Genomic DNA, 26122 nt, shown 5'->3' with positions numbered 1-26122 from the left:
CAAGCAACTTGCTATTGGGGCACTGGTGCGTGCTTGCTCTCAAGCCAAGCTCTATGCGCCCATAATACACATAGAGCTATGGCTCGGCCCCATCCCCTGCTTTCTTCTCATTGGCTCACTGGCTGTGATTGACAGCAATGGGAGCCAATGGCTACCACTGCTGTCTTAGCCAATGAGAAGCCATGGTTCTTGTGCAGATCGCTGAACTGAGAGGGGGCGCAGCTGAGTATTAGGGAGGGCTGCTGCATACAGGTTTTTTACCTTCCTGCATAGAATGCAATGTCATACAAAGACATGGCAGAAAATTGTGCTATTCCATCCTTTCAGTAACAGTTTGGTGAAGACCCTTTTCTGTTCCAGGTGACTGTACTTCTGTGTACAAAGCCAGCTCCATAAAGACATGGTGTGACCAACCCCACTGAGACCTTTGGAAGGAATTGGAATGCTGATTGTGAGCCAGGTCTTCATATCCAACATCAGCACATGACCTCAAAAATGGACACACATTCCCAAAGACACCCTCCAAAATCTGGCGTAAAGTCTTCCCAGAAGAATGGAGACTGGTAAAGATTTAAGATGCAAAGGGAGGCAATTCCATATTAAAGGCCAAGCTCATAGAGGTATGATGGTCAGGTCAGGGGTCAACTGACTCATGGCCATCCTGTGTATATTTTTTCCTTTAGAGGAGAGTAGTGGACAAAACTGCTAAGATTAGTAACACAGAAATGGATTTGATACAGTGTAAGCAGATTTCTGATTGGTTGCTGTCAGTTCAGTACTTTGGAACCATGGAACTGTATGAACCCAGCTGTGTAGCAGATACAAAACTGAAACATTTACTCACGTGATAAACAGTGATGTAATAACGAATCCATGGCACATACAGGATGAGAATCCCTACCTGTAGAATAGGAAACAAAATTACATTACATTACATTGAGTTTATATAGCGCCAAAGGGTTTGCTCAGCGCTGTACAATAGAGGGGGGGACAATACATGAAACAGTAGAGCAACTACAAACAGCAGGCGAGGGGTTAGAGGGCCCTACTGTTTCGAGCTTACAATCTAGGAGGGAGGGGGTAGTGGTACAGGAGGAAGTGGCTGTGGGGGATGGAGTGGTAGGAGGAATGAAGGAGAGCGACAGTTAGGTGAGGGTGGGGTAGGCTTCCCTGAAGAGGTGGGTTTTCAGGGAGCAAAATTAATTGAAAAATGGACATGGAGAGAAAGATGTCCAAGATGCCCCTTTTCAGGAAATCTCTACATATTGAGTTACTCCACCCAAAATGGTTGTTTGATTCAATTAAATCAGGACAAGGCATGAGCTTTCCAGCACCACTGGAGTCTAATCTCTCCCTAACCTCAGGACAGAGCTGTAACAAACCGAACCCTCTGTAGTCCCATGATAGCAGTCATTGAAGATCACCCTGTTTCGGATGGATTAGATCCTAATAGACTGTACCTAGTACAACAATGAAAGTGGAGTTGCCTTGTCTACCATGGTAAAAAAAAACATAGGAAACTGAAAGATGATCCACAATATGGGAATATTAATCAAGAACACTCTGAAAAATACACAATATAATCTGGCCTATAGACTCGCTCTGTACGTACTCACCACATCTGCTATACTTACCACATCTAATATCAGATAACTGGATGACGCTGAAGAAGGAAAACAAAATGTATATTTTTAGAAATCTCCTTACATACCATTTACATTGGACTTACTACAATGAAAAAAAAAGTATCATGTAAAGTTTGGTGTGTTTTTTGAAGTTTGCCATTGATCCGGGTCATTGTATAACTGGTGGTGGTCGTTGACACATTGATCTGTAATGTTGAAGATGATTTGTAGCTTCTCCAAGCCACTTTCTCTGAGGACGATACCCCAGCACGTATGTCCACATAAATAGCACAGACACCCTTATCCAATCACCATGGGTTGTGTCAAAGCAGATGTTGGTTGTCCAAGAATATGATGGCAGGTATGGAAGTTTATGAAATCACCTTGTTATGATTACATAAACAGATTACCATGGAGCCAGGAAGTCTGTGTTAACCTACCCACAAGGACCAGTATCTGTTCTTTTACCCTCACGATCCCCTTAAACTCAAACTGGGGTTTATTAAAACTCTGCAACACTGAGATAGTCATAATAAAGACAGGCTCTAAAGACAAAAAAACGCAAACATCACAGGAGCTCTGAAAGATTATTGCTATATGGATTGGGCTTTCATCCACAAAGTCAAGCAAACACACTGGACCATTGGAGAGAGGGGAAAAGCAAAACACATTGGTTAATACAGTCATCCCGTATGTAGCTGGAGTTTCAGAAAAACACAGATCTTTACAAACATCTCATCCTTACATCCTTCAAGCCCAACAATACTCTGAGAGAGAAGCTTGTACATCCAAAAGACCCAACACCCAAACACAAGGGAAATAACCTGGTGTATGCAGTGCTGGTAGCAAAGAATATAAAGACTTGAACATTGGAGAGACAAAACAATACCCCAATGAAAAAATGAAATGACCCAAAGTAGAAGAGCAACTTCTAAGGGTCAAACCTTATCAGTCTTCCTACAGCTTAAGGAAATGGAACATTCTTTTAAAAGCATGTTGGGTGGGTGTGTAAAGATGAAAAAACAAAATGGAGTCAGACCATCATATCATCTATATACACATATACTGTATATTCAAAGATATATTCAATGTTCCTCTTGTATAACTGTTTTGTTCTTGTTTTTCTGCTCTTTAATTATTTTGGTATTATATAACCTTTGTACCATACCTTGTTGTTGTTGTTGGGACAGATGTGGTTTCTATTTTCCGAGAAATGATATTATTATTATTATTATTATTATACAGTATTTATAAAGCGCCAATAGTTCGCTCAGCGCTGTACATTACAAAGGGGGACAGAACATGTGACAGAACAATACCAATACAATGCAAAACATGAGGGGATTGAGGGCCCTGCTCTTTCGAGCTTATAATCTAGGAGGGAGGGGATGGTGGCACAGGAGGAGATAGCTGTGGGGGATGGAGTGGTAGGCAGAGTGGAGGAGGTTGGCAAGTTAGCAGGGGGTGGGGTAGGCTTCCCTGAAGAGATGGGTTTTCAGGGTGCGCCTAAAGGAGAGGAGGGTAGGTGATAATCTGATGGGTTGGGGCAGGGAGTTCCAGAGGATGGGTGACACCCTGGAGAAGTCCTGGAGGTGGGCATGGGAGGAGGAGACCAGGGAACTAGAGAGAAGGAGGTCTTGTGAGGAGCGGAGTGTGTGTGTTGGGCGGTACTTGGATATTAGGTCAGTGATGTAGTTCGGGGCAGTATGGTGGACGGCTTTGTACGTCAGTGTTAGGATTTTGAATTTGATCCGTTGCGCAATCGGAAGCCAGTGGAGGGATTGGCAGAGGGGGTGGCGGAGATGGAGAGATATGGCTGGACAATCATGATCATTTCTCAGAAATCACTATTTTATTATCCCTTGGCCCCCTTTTGTGTAATTATAGTTTGAGTAATTATGACAAGTAACCTTTATCTTGTCCAAGAGGTCAGAGTGATCCAAGTTTGTGCTGAGACAACCAGGTAGGAATTTCTTGTGATTTGATGTTATGCCCGTCATAGGAAATCATTGTGTAAGAATGATATAAAAAGGCTTTTCCATGTAATTATTGTTATCACATTGTTCTGCATGCATTGTGATCCAATGTACATTATAAGTTCTTCAGTAAACTTATAACAGATGAATGCAACTGAATTGGAGTTGATGTCCTTCATTCAAAAGGTATACTTAACAGGTGCAGCATGGTGGCAGGAAACACAGAGTTCCAGATTGCCAAAAACAACATATTGCAGAACATGTAAAACAGTACAAGAACATCTGACCAGGACACTTACAACAGTCCAGAGTAGAGAGAAGTGTAGTAGTGTATAGTCCTGAGCTAAAGACAACATCTGACAAGGAGAACGGAATGTGACTTGCATGGCCCAAGATGGCTGCCAAGGTCAACCCAGTGTCTCCCGGCTTCCTCCTCCAGCTGCATAGCCATTACGGACAAATGCCACCTGCTATAGAGACTGTAGACTCTACCTACCTACAAGCAGCGAGGTGCACATTTTGGAATGAGAGAAAACTGGTTCGCAATCACAATAGTTAGGGACCTTTGGCACCACCTGTCTCCCACATATAGTATTTTAACATTTTTTACCCTGACATTATGGCAACAATTCACACCATTAACCATGTAAATTGAATGATTAACACCTGCTACAGACTCCAGGGCACAATAGGATGGGATCATGTAATTATAGCCAGCTGATATTGTGATGGATTTGGTAAAATGCCTATTTCGTTTCCTATTGAATATATATATATACGCTATTTCTATAAGTTTTATAAATATTTACTTTTATACTTTAATACATATGTTGTGTGAATATTTTCTGCCTGCTGGGCTTTGTGGTACTATAAGAAATCCTTGCTTAAGAAATGTCTGCTCACACACACTGCCCCCCTCCCACCGTGTGATTTGGGAAACAAAAGAATGTTTTTCTTCTCTATAAGATAAGACGGAAGAAGATCACACCTATACCATGACGGAGATTGTTTTTGTGTGGAAATGACCAATCAAAGACTAATATAATGCTTATGCTGTTGTCACATGACTCTCGCATCATTCTGCATATATAAGGTCACTTTCTCATTCACATCTCACATCTCATTATTCATAGACTGAAGTTGTGTGTCAGCGTGAGTCTCTTCCAATGTGCGCACATTCCAAAGCTAGCGTCATAAATTAGGACAGGAACAGATAAGCACCGGACAATTTTAGTCCTTCGACTAAAACAATATTATACACATTCCATGGTGATTGGATTATTTTGACTGAGCTAGACAGGTGGCTACAAATGTTGGGACATGTTTCTGGAACACATTAGAGCTGAAGAGGTTGTATAGAAACGACACCAACATTACAGAACAAGTCCAGTTGAATGTGACCAGCTACTACTGGCTAAGGTTTGGTGTTCATGATACACAAATGAGGCTGAAGAGCATTCCCTTTATGGCAATAGCTGGAATCTGACCTTCCAGTATTCATTGGTAACATGACCAGAGCCAAGGCATAGATCATATAGCCTATACTGGAGGATCTACAATGTAGAGCTAGCCAGTTGTTAGCTCTTCCTGAATAGCCAGATGGGTCAGATTTTGAGATTCAAGATTTCTTGAGCCTAAGGCATCTCAATGCCACTCAGCAGAACATCAGACCTCATTGTGCAGTGAGTTTGAGAAGAGTTATGAGTAGAATGTAGCTCCGAATTGGTGCTGGCTTTAGGGACCAGGAAATAGACATTAAACATGGTCCTAGTTTAACACCTTGGGATTGATCACATGCTGCTGTGGTGTTCGACTTTAGTAGATTAACATTTTTCCAACCTTCTTGTAAGCCTTAGATAATGTTTCTAAGAGTTCTTCCTGTGCAACCCATTTCTGGAAATCAGTACCCGAAGGCCCATCAAGACTAGAGCCTTGACATAGGCGACATTGCTGGGTGCCAACAGATATTACATGATTCCCATATTGACAGAAATATTAAAGTACAGTATATTCAGAAAAAATTAGTCTATTATGCTACATTTTACAACACAACATTCAGTCCTCAGGACTAGTCTGCTGGTGGAACTGTAGAAATAAATGGGACCCTTGTGAGGTGACCTACAAACGTTTACATATATGTTATATCAAGGTTCAAGCCAGAGACCCTCCACTACCATTCGCCATAGCCTTCAGCACATTCTCATGTTTCCCAACCTCAGCGCTGGAGGATTCCTCAGACCTACCCCGAGTGAGTGTATTCAGGATGGGTTTCAACTTCTCTTTGATCCGTTCCTTATTCTCTTTCTCCTCCCTGGTGAAGAGATAGAGGTCTCTGGTCTGGTTAAGGATGGTCGGCTGGCTTTGGAAAATGCTGTTTTTTGCCCAATCGCTGCTGTCGTCCACATCATCCACCACAACCAGAACCTTCTCCTTACCTGTGTGATGAAATAAAAATGTCATGAGATGTCAAAGATCACAGCAGTGACTTCTGCAAAAGATTTTGGAAAGAGTAGGAGAAAATGAAATTTAAAGATGAAGTCCAGGCAGAAAAAACTCAATAAAATACTGAACCATCCCCATTATCAGGAATCAAACACAATTGTGTTGCAATAATGCGAAATAAAATCTTCTAAAGTTCTTTTTTTTTTTAGCTTTCAGTGATGTAAAAAATAAAAAACCTCATAACATTTTCTAAGCTCAGATAACCTTTTTTGCCTACTTTTATCTTGAGGTTATGTGATGTGTCCCATGTGCCTCCACCACTCACAACACAATAGTGATGCAGAGATCAGCTTCAGTGTGTGATAAAGCTTGGCAGCCAAGCATTATGAGAAAGAACACATACCTGTCATTCCTTTATATCAGTGGTCTCCAAACTGTGGCCTCTGATTGCCTTTATCCAGCCCTTGGTCCATTTTTCCTTCCGCTGATACAAGAAATTATTCCTCCCACTGACACCAATGGGACAATATCCCTGCTACTGACATCAACAATGGGATACCATTCCTCCCACTGACACCAACAATGGGACATAATTCCTGCTACTGTCATCAACAATGGGGCACTATTTCTCCCATTGACGCCAATGATGGGGCACTATTCCTCCCATTGACACCAATGATGAGACACTATTCCTCCCACTGACATCAATGATGGGGCACTATTCCTCCCACTGACACCAATGATGGGGCACTATTCCTCCCACTGATACCAATGATGGGGCACTATTCCTCCCACTGACACCAATGATGAGACACTATTCCTCCCACTGACATCAATGATGGAGTACTATTCCTTCCACTGACATCAATGATGGGGCACTATTCCTTCCACTGACATCAATGATGGGGCACTATTCCTCCCACTGATACCAATGATGGGGCACTATTCCTCCCACTGACACCAATGATGGGGCACTATTCCTCCCACTGATACCAACGATGGAGCACTATTCCTCCCACTGATACCAATGATGGGGCACTATTCCTCCCACTGACACCAATGATGGGGCACTATTCCTCCCACTGACACCAATGATGGGGCACTATTCCTCCCACTGACACCAATGATGGGGCACTATTCCTCCCACTGACACCAATGATGGGGCACTATTCCTCCCACTGACACCAATGATGGGGCACTATTCCTCCCACTGACACCAATGATAGGGCACTATTACTCCCACTGATAACAATGATGGGGCACTATTTCTCCCTTTGATGCCAATGATGGGGAACTATTTATCCCGCTGACACAAGTGAAGGCACATTATTCCTCCTCCTAATACTCAAGATGCAATGTTTACTCCCACTGATGCTCGGACAATTTCTATTTACAATGGCCACAGTCTGGCCCCCCTAAAGTCTGGAGGACAATAAACTGGCCTTTGTTTAGAAAGTCTGGAGACCCCTGCTTTATATGCACATGGCCCTTCTTGCTGTGCACTGAGTGCTACTGGCTTAATTTGGCTGTGTAATCTGCTCATCAATTGCCTAATTACACTCTAATAGAGTGATTAGCAGATTGCACAGCTAATGTCTGCAATACCCAGTACCCAGCAGGGAGGAGCATGCATATCTAACAGGAAACCGAGGATGTGTTTTTTTTTTTAAATAATGTAAGGGCTCAGAATAGAACATGGCTTCCTCCCAAAGGAAAACTAGAGAGAGAGTGGCAATGCTAAAGATGGAGGATCGGATGATATAGCATGACCAATCCGAATAAGGAAGAAGGGGAAAATGACAGAATCAGCCGGGTATTTACATAATTACATAGTAGGTAAGGTTGAATAAAGACTCCAGTCCATCCAATTCAACCTGTGTGGGTGTGTATGTGCTCATAGATCATATCCCATATCCCTGTATATTGTGTGCACTAAGATGCCCATCTAAGAGTTTTTTGAAACTATCAATATTATCTATTATACTATCAATACTTATACTATTACTATACATAATATTGTGACATACTTATCAATTATACTATCAATACTTATACTATTACTATACATAATATTGTGACATACTTATCAATTATACTATCGATACTTCCCGCTGGCAACCTATCAATAGTTTGTCTATTGACTCTGACTCTCTAAGACTAGAGTAATGAAAGAAATGTTGAGCGTACAGAAAGAGCAATTCATTTTAAAGCCAATGATGCAAAAAATAAATTTGGGTTTATTGACACTTTACCTCATTTTTAAATCGGACAATCATTATTGGTATTTAATACTACAATTTATAACTATAATTAAATAATAATTCATGTTAAAAAAAAATTGTATGATCATTTATAAAAATGTATAAGAACTCACCCAAGGCTTTTGACATGTGTGTGACCTCGTTGTCATAGAGGGAGTCGGTGACGTCGGTGATGCTGAGCCTCCCCCTGGTCTTGGAGTGATACAATATGGCAAAGGAACATTGTGAGACCCGGACCCTGAACTCCGAGGAGTTGTAGTTGGTGATGAAGAATGGAACCACCTTTCCTGTAGTTCTGAGCACGTCCGACAGCCAGGTATACTCTGAGCACCGGGAGAAGATTCCGATGACCGGAGGCTGCACAGCCAGAGTGAATGGCGAGAAGAATGTTACATATCACTTAAAGGAGCACACCAAACAATGTTTATTTTTTTCAGTTTCAAATAGAGTGTGGAAGGGTTAGAACCCCAATCAGATTTTTATTTTCCCACTATGACTTTACTGGGTAGATTCACCCACCATGTTAGTCTTGGTGACCCTTATCACCGTGAAAGAATTTTATGACAATCCAAAATTTTAAAGTTGTTACCATAACCGGAGGTAGGAGAAAGATGGGTGAAAACTATATAAAGGATGATTTCCCCTCAAATTAGGGCAATGTCCTCTTACTTTCTGCTGTGTTATAGGGATAGGAAGGGAATTTCCACGGTGGGTCACAGACAAAAACTGCCATTGGGTTTGTTATGACTATGCTAACCAAAGCTGGCTAGAGATAAACTGAAACGCAGCAAATTATTGAGAATGGTGCAGGCAGGGATAGAGTTAGGCTACAACATCATCATACACATGAATGCGTTGTGGGTGTGTAGGACTATACTAAAAAGTCCATAGGTCCAAATAGATCCATGGCAGCTCCTCGGTGGGACTGAAATAATCTCAGAAATATTATTATTTTACAGGATTTATGGCGCCAACAGGTTTACTCAGCACCTTACAAAATAAAGGGAGACAATACAGCACCAATACAGTTCAATACAAGAGGGTTAGGAGGGACTGACCCTGGGAGCTTTCAATCTAAGAGTCAGGGGCTGGTGGTACAAAAGGTAATAACTGTGGATGATGAACTAGTAGAAGGAATAGAAGAATCCATTATTGGCTGAAGGCAGGATAGACTTCCCTGAAGAGTTAGGTTTTCAGAGATCGCCTAAAAGTGGGCAGAGTAAGCAATAGTCTGATAAATTGGGGAAGAGAGTTCCAGAGGATGGGGGAGGCTCTGGAGAAGTCCTGGAGAAGAGCATGGGAGGAAGAGACAAATATATAAAGGAAACAGCAGAGGACGCCAGGAAGCAGATGCCGCTGTTAGGAGCCGTGTAGGACACCAGAAACAAAACTGGAAGTCCTGGAGCCACCATGCAGTGCATCAGTTGCATAGGACTCAAGATTGCACTTGGGAAGGCGGCAGTGTTGGGGGGCGGGGGGGGGGCTACATGTTTCAGAGTGTAACTGCTGAGGCTTGAAAAAGGAGCAGTTACAGTCTGGTCCTACGCAGCCCATGCACTCCAGGGTGGCTCCAGGATTTATGGTTTTGTTTCTGGTGTTCAAAACAGCTTCTGATAGCTGCATCTGCTTCCTGTCTCCTGAAGACACACTGAGGTTTAACCCCAAACCACACTGAGTGGATGACATGTTCTTATCCCTGTGCATCTTGTGAATTGCTCCTTGTTATTTATAATAAAGTCTATTCCTATATCCTGCACTTAGTTGGTGCCCTTTGCTGTTTCCCTTAAAGATAAACTGTATCTTCTTGACTGGACTTCCTTTATAATCCTCATTCTGCTCGAAGACGTACTATTCTCCATGTAGTGCACTCAGTTCATTTCTCATTTGTATTTGCCATGCGGTGTACTCACACTGCTCCTGGTGTCCAGCGGTAATAGGAAGATGCCAGTAATGGTGGATAATAAAACCAGAAAAACCTTCAGGATGAGATATAAGAGAACAGCATTATATTACTAGATAGTCCTCATGACAGAACACCCTGTACATGGCCAACAGGTCCTCACCAAGGGGAACGTCGAGATGTAGAGATCTTCACCGATGATGTATTTTGGCAGTATTATCACACCGGACCCAAGTATTACCCACAGCAGGCGCGATGTCTACAATACAACAATGGTATAACTGTATCATTGACATTCCATTTCCTGGTGCATCAAAAAAAGACTAAACAAGGGGCAGTCTATCTCCTCCTACAATACTACGGCTTTTAATGCCATCCCTCAAGTCTGTGCTGCTTCTCCTTTAACTGTTCAATCCCAAATCAGGGGAGGGCTCAAACCTGCAATTGTTACTGAACCGCACCAAGGATAAATAAGGTTCCCTGCCCTGCCAGACAGAGCTGTGCCATTTGTCAGAGCTGTATAAATCTCAGGACTGGATGACAAGAAATACAAATCCATTGGCAGGTTCAATAGGTCTTCTACACTCACTAACCACTTTATTAGGTCCACCTGTTCAATTTCTTGGTAACACAAACTGCTAATCAGCCAAGCATCTTCTACAATTTATGCTGGATCTCAAATGGTGACCTTTGAACTTGATATTCATTTTCGGGAAGAGGGCAAAGTCCGCAGGAGCCAAATCTGGCAAGTAGGGTGGATGTGGAAATAAGATCATGTTCATTCTGGTGAGAAATTCACATATGAGGAGAGCTCGTTGATAGGGTACATTGTCCTTGTGGAGCATCCAATTTTGCACACCACAGATCCACTGAAGGTCCTCCCTCAGACGCCTTAAAACCTGTCAGTAGAACTCTCTATTGATGGTCTGGCTCCTGAGGATGAATTCTCCATGCACAACGCCATGAATGTTGAGAAAGACAATGGGCATGCACTTGGTCGAGCTGTGTACCTGCCTTGCCTTTTTCGGTTGTGGAGATGTTGGGCTCTTCGATTGTGAAGACTGTTGCTTCATCTCAGGGTTGTACCCATACACCCAGGTTTCATCACTGGTAATGATCCTCTACATGAAGAATAGGTCATCTATGGCACACTGAGAGAGTTCTTAGCAGACTTTGATGTGGTATTCCTTCTGCTCCTGGGTCGGCATCCTGGGGACGGACTTGGTAGTGACATGGGGCATGTTCAAATCACACCTGAGGATTGCCTGAACCGTTCTGTATGACACACCGACAATGGCAGCAAGGTTGTGGATTGTTCTCCAACCATCATCATGCACAAGTTGCCGAACCGTTTTGACATTTTCAGGGGTTGAGCTCATTGAAGTTCTTCCTGATCTCTTGTCTTCCAGTGATGTTCTTTCAGTTTTAAAGCAAACGTGCCACTCAAAACACCTCGAACGACCCATTGCAGCATCGCCATAATTGTGGTGACTCACGTCAAATGTCTCGGTGGCAGATTTGCCCAGTTTCACACAGAATTTCACTTTTGCTCTTTGTTCTAACTTTGTATTCACAAAGCGCCCTGCAACCATGTGCTGTACAGCCACCAAGGGGTTAAAGCAGGTGGTGAGGAAATGCTGCATCCCACACTAGCCCGCTGCAACTGCATGCATTGTGTGCGGTAGCAGGGTGGTTGCAGAGTGGCCCAACTCACCTGAATTGTTCATGGTTGGTGGATGGTAGCACCCTGCGAAAGCCACAGGGGATACAGTGGGGCAAAAAAGTATTTAGTCAGCCACCAATTGTGCAAGTTCTCCCACTTACAAAGATGAGAGAGGCCTGTAATTGGCATCATAGGGAGACCTCAACTATGAGAGACAAAATGAGAAAACAAATCCAGACAATCACATTGGCTGATCTGGAAAGAATTTATTTGCAAATTATGGTGGAAAATAAGTATTTGATCACCTACAAACAAGCAAGATTTCTGGCTCTCACAGACCTGCACCTTCTTCTTTAAGAGGCTCCTCTGTCCTGCACTCATTACCTGTATCAATGGCACCTGTTTGAACTTGTTCGTTTGAACCTGTATCAATGGCACCTGTTTGAACTCTCCTCCACTGCCACCACCGACCAAGATCCTCCTCCAGGAGGAGGATCTTGGTCGGTGGTGGCAGTGGAGGAGAGTATTATCTGGCAAAGTTCGGTGTATGAGGGGAGTAATTGGAGTGGTACTTACTACCTGGAGGAGGATCATGGTCGGTGGAGGCAGTGGAGGAGATTAACATCTGACAGAGATATATATAAAAAGCTCTGTGACCCGCAAGGGTCGAATGTGGAAGGTGAGGGGGCATTTCTGCTATTGAGGGGAGTCACGTCAAGATTTTCACGAAGAGCACTATTGCAGCATGGAGTGACATTATTTGAACACTTTGCCATTATTTTGCACAGTGTGGCATCACCACTTTAATTTATTTCAATAATCAATGTATTTCACCTTTTGCACAGTTTAAGAGATATTAGTTATCACTATATCACCAGGGATATATATTCTTTATATATATGAGGATATTGCACTAGTTTTCTATGTATTACTTATCAGTATTATTTGCATAACCTAAGAGGTATTATTTGTGTATTGTTATATCACTAGGGATTTAATATTTATATATGGGGATATTGCACTAGGTTTGATTATTTAAGTTGAGCGTTGCACAATTGGTGGCTGACTAAATACTTTTTTGCCCCACTGTATATAACTCCTCCTTCCACATTTACACCCTTGGCTGCTGCCTCTGCAGCTAAAGGGCGTAGGGACTGAGGATGGTAAAACATGGCTCAACTACAGGTTCTTTTGTCATATGAACAGGTCTTTGGTACGTAAAAGAAGCTTCCATAGCTTTCCAAATTCGTTTAAAGCCCATCGTATCTCAGAAAACCACCAAAATCCACACTAATGATTTGTCAACCATACTACGGCCGAAAGACAGCTACAGTGCGTCCGTCTAGTTCTGGGAGGGTGTTTATAGACCTCCTCCCAGAACCCCGCCCCCTCATGCGCAAGCCTGGGGAACACACTGGGCTTGCTCTGTAACCAATGTGTCACTAAACTCAATTTTTTTAACTTCAATTGTTCTAAATCCCAGATCCCAGTGAACGGCCAATCACAGTATCCCTGGTATTGAAAGGGTTAATTTTACTTTTCATTGGCTCCAATGCATTTCCCCCCACAGTATATGGCAGAAGACTGCAGAGAAAACTCGATTTTCACAGATAAACTCTCCATTTCGCTCACCCCTAGCCATGGATCAGCAGGATGATACCAGGGAGATGAGAGAGCCTTCTATTGTATGGGGGAAGGTTTTGTCGATTTCACACAATTTTTTGCTTCCCTGAATTCCGGATTCCCACCCAGAGAATATTGGTCCCACCACCATCCTGGAGACATACTCACACATCTGAAGATCATCAAACGGGACATCAGGGACCCTTTCAGGAGGATTGTAATTATCACAGAGAGCTGTGAGGAAGAGGAGATGTAGATTAGACATTCTGGAGGGATCACACCGACCAGCATCATGGTGACTCCTTTTGTTATCTTTAACCGCTTCTGAGCAGAAATACTGCTACAAGGTGGCACGGGTTCGCAAAATCATGTTCCGTTTTACTCTATGCTTTTATATGCAATTCTGTTTTATTCTATTCTTTTCAAAAATCGAATTTTGAAAGACAGTTATATTCTTTCCATTTTATTCCCTTCTATTATATTTCACTTCTTTTCTATTATATTCTTTTATTTTCTAATTTATTTTATTCTATTATTTTATTTCTATTCTATTATGTTTTATTCTATTCTTCTCAAAATTCAAATTTTGGAAGATGGCTATATTCATGCTATTCTATTCTATTCAAGTTGATTCTATTTTTTCTTTTCTATTTTTTTCTATTCCTTTATTTTCTATACTATTTTATTCCATTATTTTATTTTCTATTCTGTCTATTCTCTTCTGTTTTACTCTATTATTTTCTATTATATTCTGTTGTATTATATTCTATTTAAATTTTAGAATACGGCTTTATTATTTCTAGTCTTTTTTTTCTGTTCTTTTCTATTCATTTATTTTCTATTATTTTATATTCTATTCAAATCTATTCTTTTTTATTCTATTATTTTATATTCTATGTTTTCTATTCTATTCCATTCCATTCTGATCTATATTTCTATTCTTTTATTTTCTATTATATTCTTTTCTGTTTTACTCTATTCTTTTCGAAATTCGAATTTGGGAAAACAGCTATATTCATTCTATTCTATTCAAATCTATTTTATTTTTTTCTGATATATTATTTTCTATTCCTTTTATTTTCAATTCTATTCTTTTCTAACACTAATGCACATAGTCTTTAAAGAATCAGCAATAGTCAGCAATATGTTTATATTTAAATTTGTTTTCAAATTAGATTTAATTTTTTAATTGAATTCAAATTCAATTTGGAGTTGGATTTGAATTTAGGACAACATTTTGTTTTGCTATTCCAGGTTTATTTCATTCGGAAACATCTAAATCTCTAAATAACGAAGCTGCACATGTCTAATGCTGATCATCAGATGATGCATGGGGGCATCTTTAATGACAACATTTATGGAATTTGGTGGATGTTTTTATTCCTTATTGCCATATTCCAGCGGAGGTGTCATTGGTTATAAGTGAACAGAAGGATAGCAAACAAACTGGGATTTTAAAGGCACCAGAAAACATCAGACAAAATTTAAAAATTAAACATCTATTATAATTCTTTCTAAAAACACAGCGCATAAAAACAGAATAGAGACTGGTCCATAGCCATGTATGAAAACCAGAGTGAAACACATGAGCCTAATAGTGCATATGAAAACCCCGACACGTTTCAATTCTTGATACAAATCTTCTTCAGGGGGATGTACCATGATAGTTGCATGGGACCAATGGTTACATAATCGTCATACTTCCTGAGAGGGTTCAGGCTATTGCAGCACAAAGGTCACCATGGAGGTTCCCACTAATTTTAAGTGCAAAAAAGTATAAGGCTTTAGGGTCCGTTCAAAGTAGATGACAGGAATGCTCCGTAGTATGAATATTCAGCCACAAATGAAAAAAAAATAGTTGGTGGCTGCCAAGATGAAAAAAAGAGAAGACAAGACATCTCCCCAGCAAAATGGGAACAACATATGGACACACCAATCACGTGACCAGTCTGTCAAAAATCAGCATGCAGCACTATGCGGCTCCATTTGTAATCAGATTTGGCTATATATAGTTTCCATTCTTTAGAACACAACCAATGTTCTATTTGTTGGCCATCACCAACAGTTCATCTATATCACTTGGCAAATCAATGACTTCTTGATGTTGCAGTGTGTGTTGAGCTGTTTGAGCTACAGATCTTCTTTTGCTCACAATTGTTTTAAAAGCCTACTGCTGGAAATATAATTTTAGATACTTACAGAATACAGGAGAGAGTTTTCACCAATAGAAAAGAAGATCCACAAAGAAAACAAGAATATGACGGGTACCTGCAGAATAAAACATACAGTTTATGTAAAAGATAGTGAATGTGTCCTCCATGTCCCTCCACCCCAAATGTCTCCCATGTCCCTCTATCCATCATGTCTCTTAGGCTCCTCTACCCCTCATGTCCCTTATGTTCCTTCACTCCTTATGTTTTCCCACCTCGCATGTCCCCCAAGTCCCTCCATCCACCATGTCTCTTATATTCCTTCATCGCTCATGTTCCTTATGTTACTTCACCTCTTATGTCTTTACACTTCGCAATCCCATGTCCCCCAAGTCCCTCCATCTATCATGTCTCTTAGGTTCCTCTACCCCTCCTGTTCCTTATGTTCCTTCACTCCTTTTGTCTCTCCACCTTGCATGTCCCACAAGTCCCTCCATCCACCATGTCTCTTATATTCCTTCATCGCTCATGCTCCTTATGTTACTTCACCCCTTATGTCTCTTCACCTTGTATGTCCCCCAAGTCCCTCCATCCCTCATGTCTCTTATGTTCCTCTACCACATATATCTCTTAGGTTCATCTACCCCTCTTATTCCTTAAGATCCTTCATCCCTTATGTCCCTCCACCTTGCATGCCCCCCATGTCCAACCCTCGGTCTTTTTAATGTTCTTCTACCCCTCATGTCCCTTACCTTCCTCCACCCTTTATGTCTCTCCACCTCAAATGTCCCCCATGTTCCTCCACTCCTCAGGTTTCTTATGTTCCTCTACCCCCATGACCCTTATGTTCCTCTACCCCTTATGTCTCTCCATATCACATGTCCCTCATGTCCCTCCACCCCTCAGGTCTCTTATGTTCCTCTACTCTCCATGCCCCATAGGTTCCTCCACTCCTTATGTGTTTCCACCTCACATGTCCCTCCACCCTTCAGGTCTCTTATGTTCCTCTACCCCTTATGTCTTTCCACCTCACATGCCCTTTCCACCTTAAATCCCTCCATTTATCATGTCTCTTATGTTCCTCCACTCTACATGTCCCTTATGTTCCTTCACCTCTTATGTCTCTCCTCTCCACATGCCACCTATTTCACCGCATTTAATTTGCATGTGGGACACCCAACAAACAAGGTCATTTGGGAATGGGGGAATTAATTTAAGGAATGAATATGTATTAATTAAATATGTTAAAGCTAATATAGCCAATCTTCAGATATAACAAAAGAATAACAGAACTTCTGAAAATATGAATTGATTCCGAACAACGAATATACACTTTCCTGAAATAACGAATCGTTTCCAAAAGGAATCGTTCCAACATAACGATTATGATGAAGCTAAATTATTTACTTATCAAATGGAATAGAAACAAAATTAATTTTTCTGTCATGAACATCTTTAACAAGAATTAAGGCAGCAGTGAAGTAGGGAAGAGCAAAAAATGTCAGCAAGAGTGCCTGCTGGGGCAATTTTATCTCACTTCCTGTGCTAAGGAAGACGCTGAACTTTTACGTAGTCTGATCCCTAATCCCATAGCTGCAAGTTGATTGTCTGGCACTATGCCTTTCCTGGGTGTAAATGTACAAACAGGTACTTACATAGTGACGTGGGATGGGCCCCAATTTAGCTAGAATGGAAATATAACAATAAAATAGTCATAATGCAACTGAAGGAACAAAAGAAAACAGGAACAAAAACTGGAGCAGAAACATTGCAGTGTGTGTTTGTATATTATTATTATTATTATTATTATTATTATACAGGATTTATGGCGCCAACAGTTTGCTCAGGACTTTACAATATAACGGTAGACAATACAGCAACAATACAGATCAATACAAGAGGGTTAGGAGGGCCTGATCCTGGGAGCTTATAATCTAGGAGATTTGATATGTCTCTGTATTCATTCAAGCCTGACTACTATTATGAGTTCCTTTTCTCTCTCTCCCTCTTCTTCCATCTCTCTCCCTCTTCTTTCATCTCTCTCTCTCCCTCTTCTTCCATCTCTCTCTCTCCATTTTCTTCCCTCTCTCTCCCTCTTCTTCCCTCTCTCTTTCTCCCTCTCTTTTTCTCTTCTCCCCCCCCCCTCTCTCTCTCTCCCTCTTGTTCCCTAGCTCTATATCTCCCCCTCTTCTTTCCTCTCTCTCCCTCTTCTTCCCTTTCTTTCCCTCTTCTCCCCTCTCTTTCCCTCTTCTTCCCCCCCTCTCTCTCTCCCTCTTCTTCCCTCTCTCTCTGCTTCTCTCTCCTCTCTCCCTCTCTCTCTATTTTTCCCTCTCTCTCCCTCTTCTTCCCTCTCTCTTTCTCCCTCTTATTTCCTCTCTTTCCCTCTTCTTCCCTCTCCCTATTTTCCACTTCTCCCCCCCCCTCTCTCTCTCTCTCCTCTCTCTTCCCTCTCTCTTTCTATTCTCTCTCTATTTGTCATCACTCTCCCCCCCCCTCTCTCTCTCTCTCTCTCTCTCTCTCTCTTTCTCCCTCCCTCCCTCTTCTTCCCTCTTCTCCCCTCTCTTTCCCTCTTCTCCCCCCCCCCTCTCCCTCTTCTTCCCTCTCTCTCTTCTTCTCTCTCCTCTCTCCCTCTCTCTCTATTTTTCCCTCTCTCTCCCTCTTCTTCCCTCTCTCTTTCTCCCTCTTATTTCCTCTCTTTCCCTCTTCTTCCCTCTCCCTCTTTTCCACGTCTCCCCCCCCCCTCTCTCTCTCCTCACTCTTCCCTCTCTCTTTCTCTTCTCTCTCTATTTATCTTCACTCTTTCCCCCCCCCTCTCTCTCTCTCTTTCTCCCTCCCTCCCTCTTCTTCCCTCTCTTTCCCTCTTCTTCCCCCTCTCTTTTCCTCTTCCTCACACTCTCTCTATTTCCATGACAAGTGTAGAATAGATGCCCTCCAACCCATCCCCAGGCCGTCCCCCCCAAACCCAAATATACAATAAAGGAACAGAACCAGATTTGGAGTCAAAATTACCATTGCAGACTTTTATTCACAAATAAATTAATTCACTTTAAATAATATAACAGTCCTTGAAATAGAAACAGAAATAAAGCTTGGTGGTGTTTGACGGCAACAAACACAACCTATATTCCCCGTGGAAAACCTTTTGCTTAAAGGATACGTTCACCTTTCATAACATGTTACATATTGCACACATATTCAAGTTGTAACATGTTATGATCAGACCGGCCTCCACTCCACTCCCCGCTTTGACATCTAACGGGGGATCTTCTCCCCCCACACAGCAGCCTCACACATTCACAGTCCTCTGTGAATGATAGACTAAGTCCTGAAAGCCTTAGCGGCTGTAGAGTGCAGTGGTAGTTCATTGAATCTTCCTGTCAGTGTATCTGCTTGCTCATATATCCCGTACATTTTATACTCCCCATACATCCTGTACATCTCATTCACCCCCTACACTCTGTACATCCTGTATATCCCATACATCCCGTACATCCCGTACATCTCATACACCCCGTACACCCCGTACACCCCGTACATCCCGTACATCCCATACAGCCCGTACATCCTGTACATCCTGTACACCCTGCACATTCTGTACACCCCGTACATCCCATACATCCTGTACATCCTGTATGGGCGAGCAAATATACTGACAGGTCTGCAGTCTGCCCATTTAAAGACATTATGGCCACCAAAGAGCACATGTCAAGTTCTCCTGCTGAAGAACGGAGATAGAAGAGGTGGAGGAGCTTGAGAGGGTTGAAGAAAGTCTGGAGACAGAAAGAGTGACCAGAAGAAGAGGGAAGAAAGCCATCAACATGACTTTTGAGGAGATGATCGACATGGTTCCTATTCTCCAGAAGATTGTCGGGAGCAAGTCTACAAAAATATGATTATCACGTAAGATGCTGTTTTAGAGAAGGCCATATGGGAAGGCTGTCCAGAAGGTTTAGGAGGGTGTCTATGGGAAGGTTTGACCATTCTTTTAGAAGCACATTTGTGAGGTCAGGCACTGATGTCAGACAAGAAAGCCTGGCTCGCAGTCTCCACTTTAATTCATCCCAAAGGTGTTCTGTTGGGTTGAGGTCAGGACTCTGTGCGGGCCAGTCATGTTCCTCCACCCCAAACTCGCTCATTCATGTCTTTATGGACCTTGCTTTGAGCACTGGTGTGCAATCATGTTGGAACAGGAAGGGGCCATCCCCAAACTCTTCCCACAAAGTTGGGAGCATTAAATTGTCCAAAATGTCTTGGTATGCTGACGACTTAAGAGTTCCCTTCACTGGAACTAGGGGGCCAAACCCAACCCCTGAAAAACAACCCCACACTATAATCCCCCCTAAACCAAACTTTACACTTGGCACAATGCAGTCAGGCAAGTACCATTCTCCTGGCAACCGCCAAACTCAGACATGTCCATCAGATTGCCAGACAGAGAAGCATGATTGGTCACTCCAGAGAACATGTCTACATTGCTCTGGAGTCCAGTGGTGGCATGCTTTAAACCACAGCAGCCACGCTTTGCATTGCACTTGGTGATGAAAGACTTGGATGCAGTTGCTCGACCATGGAAACCCATTCCATGAAACTCTCTACGCACTGTTGTTGTGCTAATGTGAAGGCCAAACCAAGTTTGGAGGTCTTTAGTTATTGACTTCTGCACACTATGCGCTGACCCCGCCATGTCATGTGACGTGGCCTACCACTTGGTGGCTGAGTGGCTGTTGTTCCCAGTGGCTTCCACTTTGTTATAATCCCACTAACAGTTGAGCGTGGAATATTTAGTAGCCAGGAAATGTCACGGATGGACTTATTGCCCAGGTGGCCACCTATCATGGGACCACGCTTGGAGTCACTGAGCTCCTGAGAGCGACCCATGTATTGTAATGCACAAAAAACACAACATAACACCCAATTATTTGGTAAAATATAAAAGATGATGTTACACCGTGTAAATAGATACCAAACATATCACACGTTAAAATGGAACTTCGCCCAACTGTGGTACCTCACAATCTCCATAGGCAATGCCTTAAAAGCCTTTACAGGTTACCAGCTTAGAGTTACACAGGAGGTGTGGTGATGGAATTATTGTTCCAATGTTCACGGTGATACCTCACATGTGTGGTTTCGACTGCTGTTTACATATGCATGCGGGATTGCGACATGCATTCACCTTTGCGCATGAGCATGGGAGATGAAGGCACTTTAAATTTTTTTATTATTATTATTTATTTAATTGGTTTTATCAACTTTATTGCTATCACCACAAGGGATGAACAACATTCCTTGTGATAGCATGTGTCCTGTTCATGACAGGTCCTCTTTATGGAGAGATATGGGGTCTTTGAGACCTCAGATCTCTCCTCTGGCCTCAAAAGCATCGGATCCAACCAAGATAGGGAATGTTTCCCTTCACTTCCTCTCCTGCAACAGTAAAATGGTGGAAATCCCTAAAATGTGACGGTAAATGCCGTCTAACCCTAGGTTGACGACATGTTTTCCGCAGCGTTTTGCAAAAACGCACAGGATTCCATTTAACACGATTTCCTATGGGATACGTTCACATGTCTGCGTTTTCACCCGTTGCTTTTTGTGTACTTTAGACTTCAATGGAAATGCTGCAGAAAAGCATGTAGTGCATTTTTGCTGTGTTTTTTGCATTTTAATCTGCCTAGCAACAATAAAATAAATAATAATAAAAAATGCATCAGAAATGATGTGCAAAAATGGATCAAATGCAAACTGCATAGGTGTGAACCTTGCTTTAGACAGTTGTTACCAGAACGTGTCACCATTGGGAGATTTATGCTTTCCTTCTGCAGTGGTGACAACTGTAAAATTTTGGATTTCCTACGACTTTCTGACTCAGTGACAATGGTGACTTGGACAAATAAAGAGAGTGAATCTACCCAATGGGGACACAGAAACGGGCAGGAGTTTTACACTTCATCATCTTCACTTAAAACGTAAAAAAAGACAGCTATACATGCAAGGTATCCGTGGGGCGGTCCCGTCTTTGTGCTGGAAGTGCGCCGCACAGTGCGCTCCCAACAAAAAGATCAGGCTCTTACCGAGAACCCCAAGTCTGGCACTAACGATCGGGACTGGGGACTCCTGGTTCCAGGTCACCTGATTACAGTGATAGCGTCTGATTGGCCATCACAGTGATCAGTCTATCCCTGTTGTTTTTTCTCCTCTTAAGATACACTGTATATGTCTTTCCTTGCAGGAGAGAAAGATGTAAATAAACAGAAGTGTTATGGTTAGTGATAGGGTCAAGGTAAGGGTCAAAGATCAGGGTCAGTATATTCTGGAGAGGATTTTAAAAAGCAATTTTTTAATTATTATCAGTGTCAGTTAGTGTCAGTGTGTTTTAGGTAGGATAAAAATACCAAAATGGCCGCTATTGTTTCTGGGCCTCAGTATAGATGCTAATAACAAATAGCATACACACATGTGGTATCACTGCGGGTGTCAGGAACAGGAGAATTTATTTTGGGTTGTTCTATGATGGTAAGACTGTCCGTAGGGCGCACTGGGCATTTGCCAGGTGGGCCAGGGCCACCAAATCCGGGGCCTGTTAATGATCAGGCCGCACAGTTGGAGGTAAGCGGCGACCACGGTCCGACCAGGTCTATCACAGAGTGCGGCCACTGCTCACCATGTCTGTGTCTCCTCTCCCAGCTCTCCCTCCTCACCAACTATATCATTCTATCAGCAGAGCAGGGGGCAGAAAGACATGGACAGGGACACACACAGGAAGGGGAGGGGGAGGATCAGGCTCTGCGTTCTCTCGATCTGACTCCCCCTTTACTAACCCATGTCAAAGTTGAAAAATTGTGTTCAGGCATTAATATTTGCTTTCCTCTCCGTCACTAAGGGGTTAAAGTGGAGTTTTACATGACATATAAAAATGAGTGAGCAGGCAGTTTTTTTTGTATTGCAGAACAGACATACTATTTTTCGATTGCAATAAAAAAGTTTTACCTGCCTGTTTATCCAAAAAAGTACAGTACACGGCGCATGCGTGGGAGTTATATCACATTGGCACGGCCACCCAAGATGACTGAGGATCCCTAACCCAGAAGAAGACCAGGTGAAGGCATCAGCACCAGCATGGGAGCTCACTGACATCTTTTCACTGATGGGGGAGGAGAGTAAAGCTCCACTTTAAGACCTGCTGATATCCATTGAAAGGCAACTTTCACAACTGTGCCCACTTTCTGCATAAATGAGTATATTTGTGGATTTTTAGTACCTTGTTCTGGTTCATGGCTGATCTTAGGCTGATCAATGCGTTGTGGAACCCTTAACGTACCCCTTTGGATCAGGTCAATTATCGGCCGCACTTTCTCTCTCAGTTTTTGCTTGTTTTGCTTCTCTGTTTTGGTGAACAGGAAAATGTCACGAGTCTTGTTCTTAAGGGTGGGCTGACTGCTCAGGATTCTTTGCTTTACTTCCTCACTGCTGTCCTCCAGATCATCAATGACTGTTATGACTTTATTTTGTCCTGTAATACGAAGGGAAGGGGTCAGGTCTATCATTTATCTACAGTGCCTTGAAATGTATGCGCCCCCTTTGAAATGCTCCACATTTGGTCATGTTACAACCAAAACCGTCAATGTATTTTATTGGGATTTGATGTGATGGACCAAAACATAACACACAGTAACACATAATTGTGAAGTGGAAGGAAAATGAGAAATGGTTTTCAACATTTTTTACAAATAAATCTGTGAAAAGTGTGGCGGCATTTGTATTCAGCCCCACCCTCCCCCGGAGTCAATACTTTGTAGAACCCCCTTTCACTGCAATTCCAGCTGCAAGTCTTTTTGGGGATGTCTCTCCCAGATTTGCACATCTAGAGAGGGACATTTCTGCCCATTGTTTGCAGAATCACTCAAGCTCTGTCAGATTGGATGGAGAGCCTCCCTGAACAGCAATTTTCAGGTCTGGCCACAGATTCTCCATTGGATTTAGGTCTGGACTGTGACTGGGCCATTATCACACATGAATATACTTTGATCTAAACCATTCCATTGTAGCTCTGGCTGGATGTTTTGGGTCGTTGCCCTGCTCGAAGGTGAACCTCCGCCCCAGTCTCAAGTCTTTTGCAGACTCTAACAGGTTTTCTTCTAAAATTGCCTTGTATTTGGCTCCATCCATCTTCCCATCAACTCTGACCAGCCTCCCTGTCCCTGCCAAAGAAAAGCATCCCCATAACATGATGCTGCCACCACCATGTTTCATGGTGGGGATGGTCTGCTCAGAGTAATGTGCATTGTTAGTTTTCCACCACACATAGTGTTTTGCTTTTAGGCCAAAAAGTTCAATTTTGTTCTCATCTGACTAGAGCCCCTTCTTCCACATGTTTGCTGTGTCCCCCACATGGCTTCTCACAAACTGAAAATGGGACTTCTTATGGCTTTCTTGCAACAATGGCTTTCTTCTTGCCACTCTTCCATAAAGCCCAGATTTGTGGAGTGCACTACTAATAGTTGCCCTAAGGACAGACTCTCCCACCTGAGCTGTGGATCTCTGCAGCTCTTCCAGAGTTCCCATGGGCTTCCTGGCTGCTTCTCTGATGAATGCTATCTTCTCCTGTCAGTTTAGGTGGACGGCCATGTCTTGGTAGGTTGGCAATTCTGGCATACTCTTTCCATTTTCAGATGATGAGTTGAACAGTGCTCTGTGAGATGTTCAGAGCTTGGGATATTTTTTAAATCCTTACCCTGCATTAAATGTCTCAACAACTTTATCCCTGACCTGTCTGGTGTGTTCCTTGGCCTTCATGATGCTGTTTGTTCACTAATGTTCTCTAACAAACCTCTGAGGGCTTCACAGAACAGCTGGATTTATACAGAGATTAAATTACACACAAGTGGACTCTGTTTACTAGTTAGATAACTTCTGAAGGCAATGGGTCCTCTAGATTTTAGTTAGGGGTATCAGCGTAAAGGCTGCTGAATACAAATGCACACCACATTTTCAGATATTTATTTGTAAAACATTTTGAAAACCAGTTATCTTTTTCCTTCCATTGCACAATTATGTGCCACTTTGTGTTGGTCTATCACAAAAAGTCCCAATAAAATACATTTACATTATTGGTTGTAACATGACAATATGTGGAAATTTCAAGGGGGATAATTTGTTTGTAGAGGCACTGTAATTCCATACTGACCACAATACATATACAGCATGAAGGGACATCCTTCTTTCTGCCTCATTGTAGGTCAGTGTTGGTCAATGCCACTGAATTGCACATTTGTGGCTTATCATCACAATGAATAGTGGGAGGCCTATGTATCCAGCACCATTGAGTACATATCCTGGCTATGTGATGAATAGTGGGGGCAGGGGCGGACTGATAACTCATGGGGCCCCCGGGCAATAGGGGATCATGGGGCTCCTGTGTCCTTGCCCAAACTCAAAAAATCCTATGAAAAACTTACCAGGGGCATCTCATGGGGCCTCCTACTGACCCTGGGCCCTCGGGCAGTGCCCGAATTTCCAAATGGTCAGTCCGCCCCTGGTGGGGGGCCTATGTAGCCAGCACCATTGAGTGCACATCCTGGTTATGTCATGAATAGTGGGGGGGCTATGTAGCCAGTACCGTTGAGTGCATATCCTGGCTATGTGATGAATAGTGGGGGGCCTATGTAGACAGCACCGTTGAGTGCATATCCTGGCTATGTGATTTAAATCAAGGAATGCGCTAAAACCACAAACTATTCCTAATTTAGTGTAGAAACATTAGTGCAAAAGATATATATATCTATTATCAATTAATATCAAAAAATATCAAAATTATGTGCAAAACATAAGTAATTTAAATAATTAAATTTGTGAATATAAAAAAAAAAAAAAAAAATGTCCAATTCTGAATTTCTTCAAATGTCCAAACAAATCCTTTCCAAATTCAGGTGCTCTCAAAGAAATTGTGCCAAAATCCACCACCAATCCTGGCTATGTGATGAATAGTGGGGGGCCTATGTAGCCAGCACCATTGAGTGCATATCCTGGCTATGTGAGCAAGGTGACACCAAGATATGGGAGGATTGAAAATCCTTGACCTTGACCAAGTGGCCTTTTCATGGTAGAAACACACTTCTGTGAGATAAATAAAGTTTGCCTTGGTGCCATGGTGCATCATAAACAATTTATATATTTATTTTCTTTTATAGAATAACACTTTTGCTTTTATGTTTCTCTTTTCATTCTATTTGTTGATCTCCTCCCTCTGTCACCCACTTTTCCACCTGCACTCACTGTAATGTCATCTGCACATCATTCCTCTTGGCTGACTTTCTAACTGATGACAAGTTTGGTCCATGCCTATGCAACGTGTATCGGGACAACAGCTTGTAGTCTCCACCAGAGGAGCATGTGATGGGGTGACAGTATAGAACCAGAATTTGGATATAGTGATCACCCCACAACTGGAAGTGCACAAAGCGCTTACCGGTAGTATTATTT

The 26122-nt window shown here is 42.4% G+C and overlaps 1 protein-coding gene across 2 annotated transcripts in view; it reads right to left on the bottom strand.

Annotated features, from left to right (window-relative positions):
* The window catches only part of LOC149451950 (uncharacterized), a 46548-nt gene that overhangs the window by 6270 nt on the left and 14156 nt on the right, over window positions 1–26122 (bottom strand). For both annotated transcript variants that reach the window (XM_089689905.1, XM_089689906.1), the window contains exons 3-12: window positions 22902–23153; window positions 17296–17324; window positions 15690–15758; window positions 13659–13724; window positions 10368–10463; window positions 10215–10280; window positions 8418–8661; window positions 5845–6036; window positions 1635–1663; window positions 845–901 (exon numbers count right to left, since the gene is read on the bottom strand). In XM_089689905.1, coding sequence (XP_089546031.1) covers window positions 845–901; window positions 1635–1663; window positions 5845–6036; window positions 8418–8661; window positions 10215–10280; window positions 10368–10463; window positions 13659–13724; window positions 15690–15758; window positions 17296–17324; window positions 22902–23153 — 1100 coding nt within the window. The remainder of the gene's footprint in view (window positions 1–844; window positions 902–1634; window positions 1664–5844; window positions 6037–8417; window positions 8662–10214; window positions 10281–10367; window positions 10464–13658; window positions 13725–15689; window positions 15759–17295; window positions 17325–22901; window positions 23154–26122) is intronic.

The sequence above is a fragment of the Staurois parvus genome, unplaced genomic scaffold (genome assembly GCF_062004578.1).
Source record: "Staurois parvus isolate SC_StPar_1 unplaced genomic scaffold, SC_StPar_1.0 ptg000503l, whole genome shotgun sequence".
NCBI lineage: Eukaryota > Metazoa > Chordata > Amphibia > Anura > Ranidae > Staurois > Staurois parvus.
Note: the sequence above shows the minus strand (reverse complement) of the source record. Positions and strands in the feature narration are given on the sequence as shown.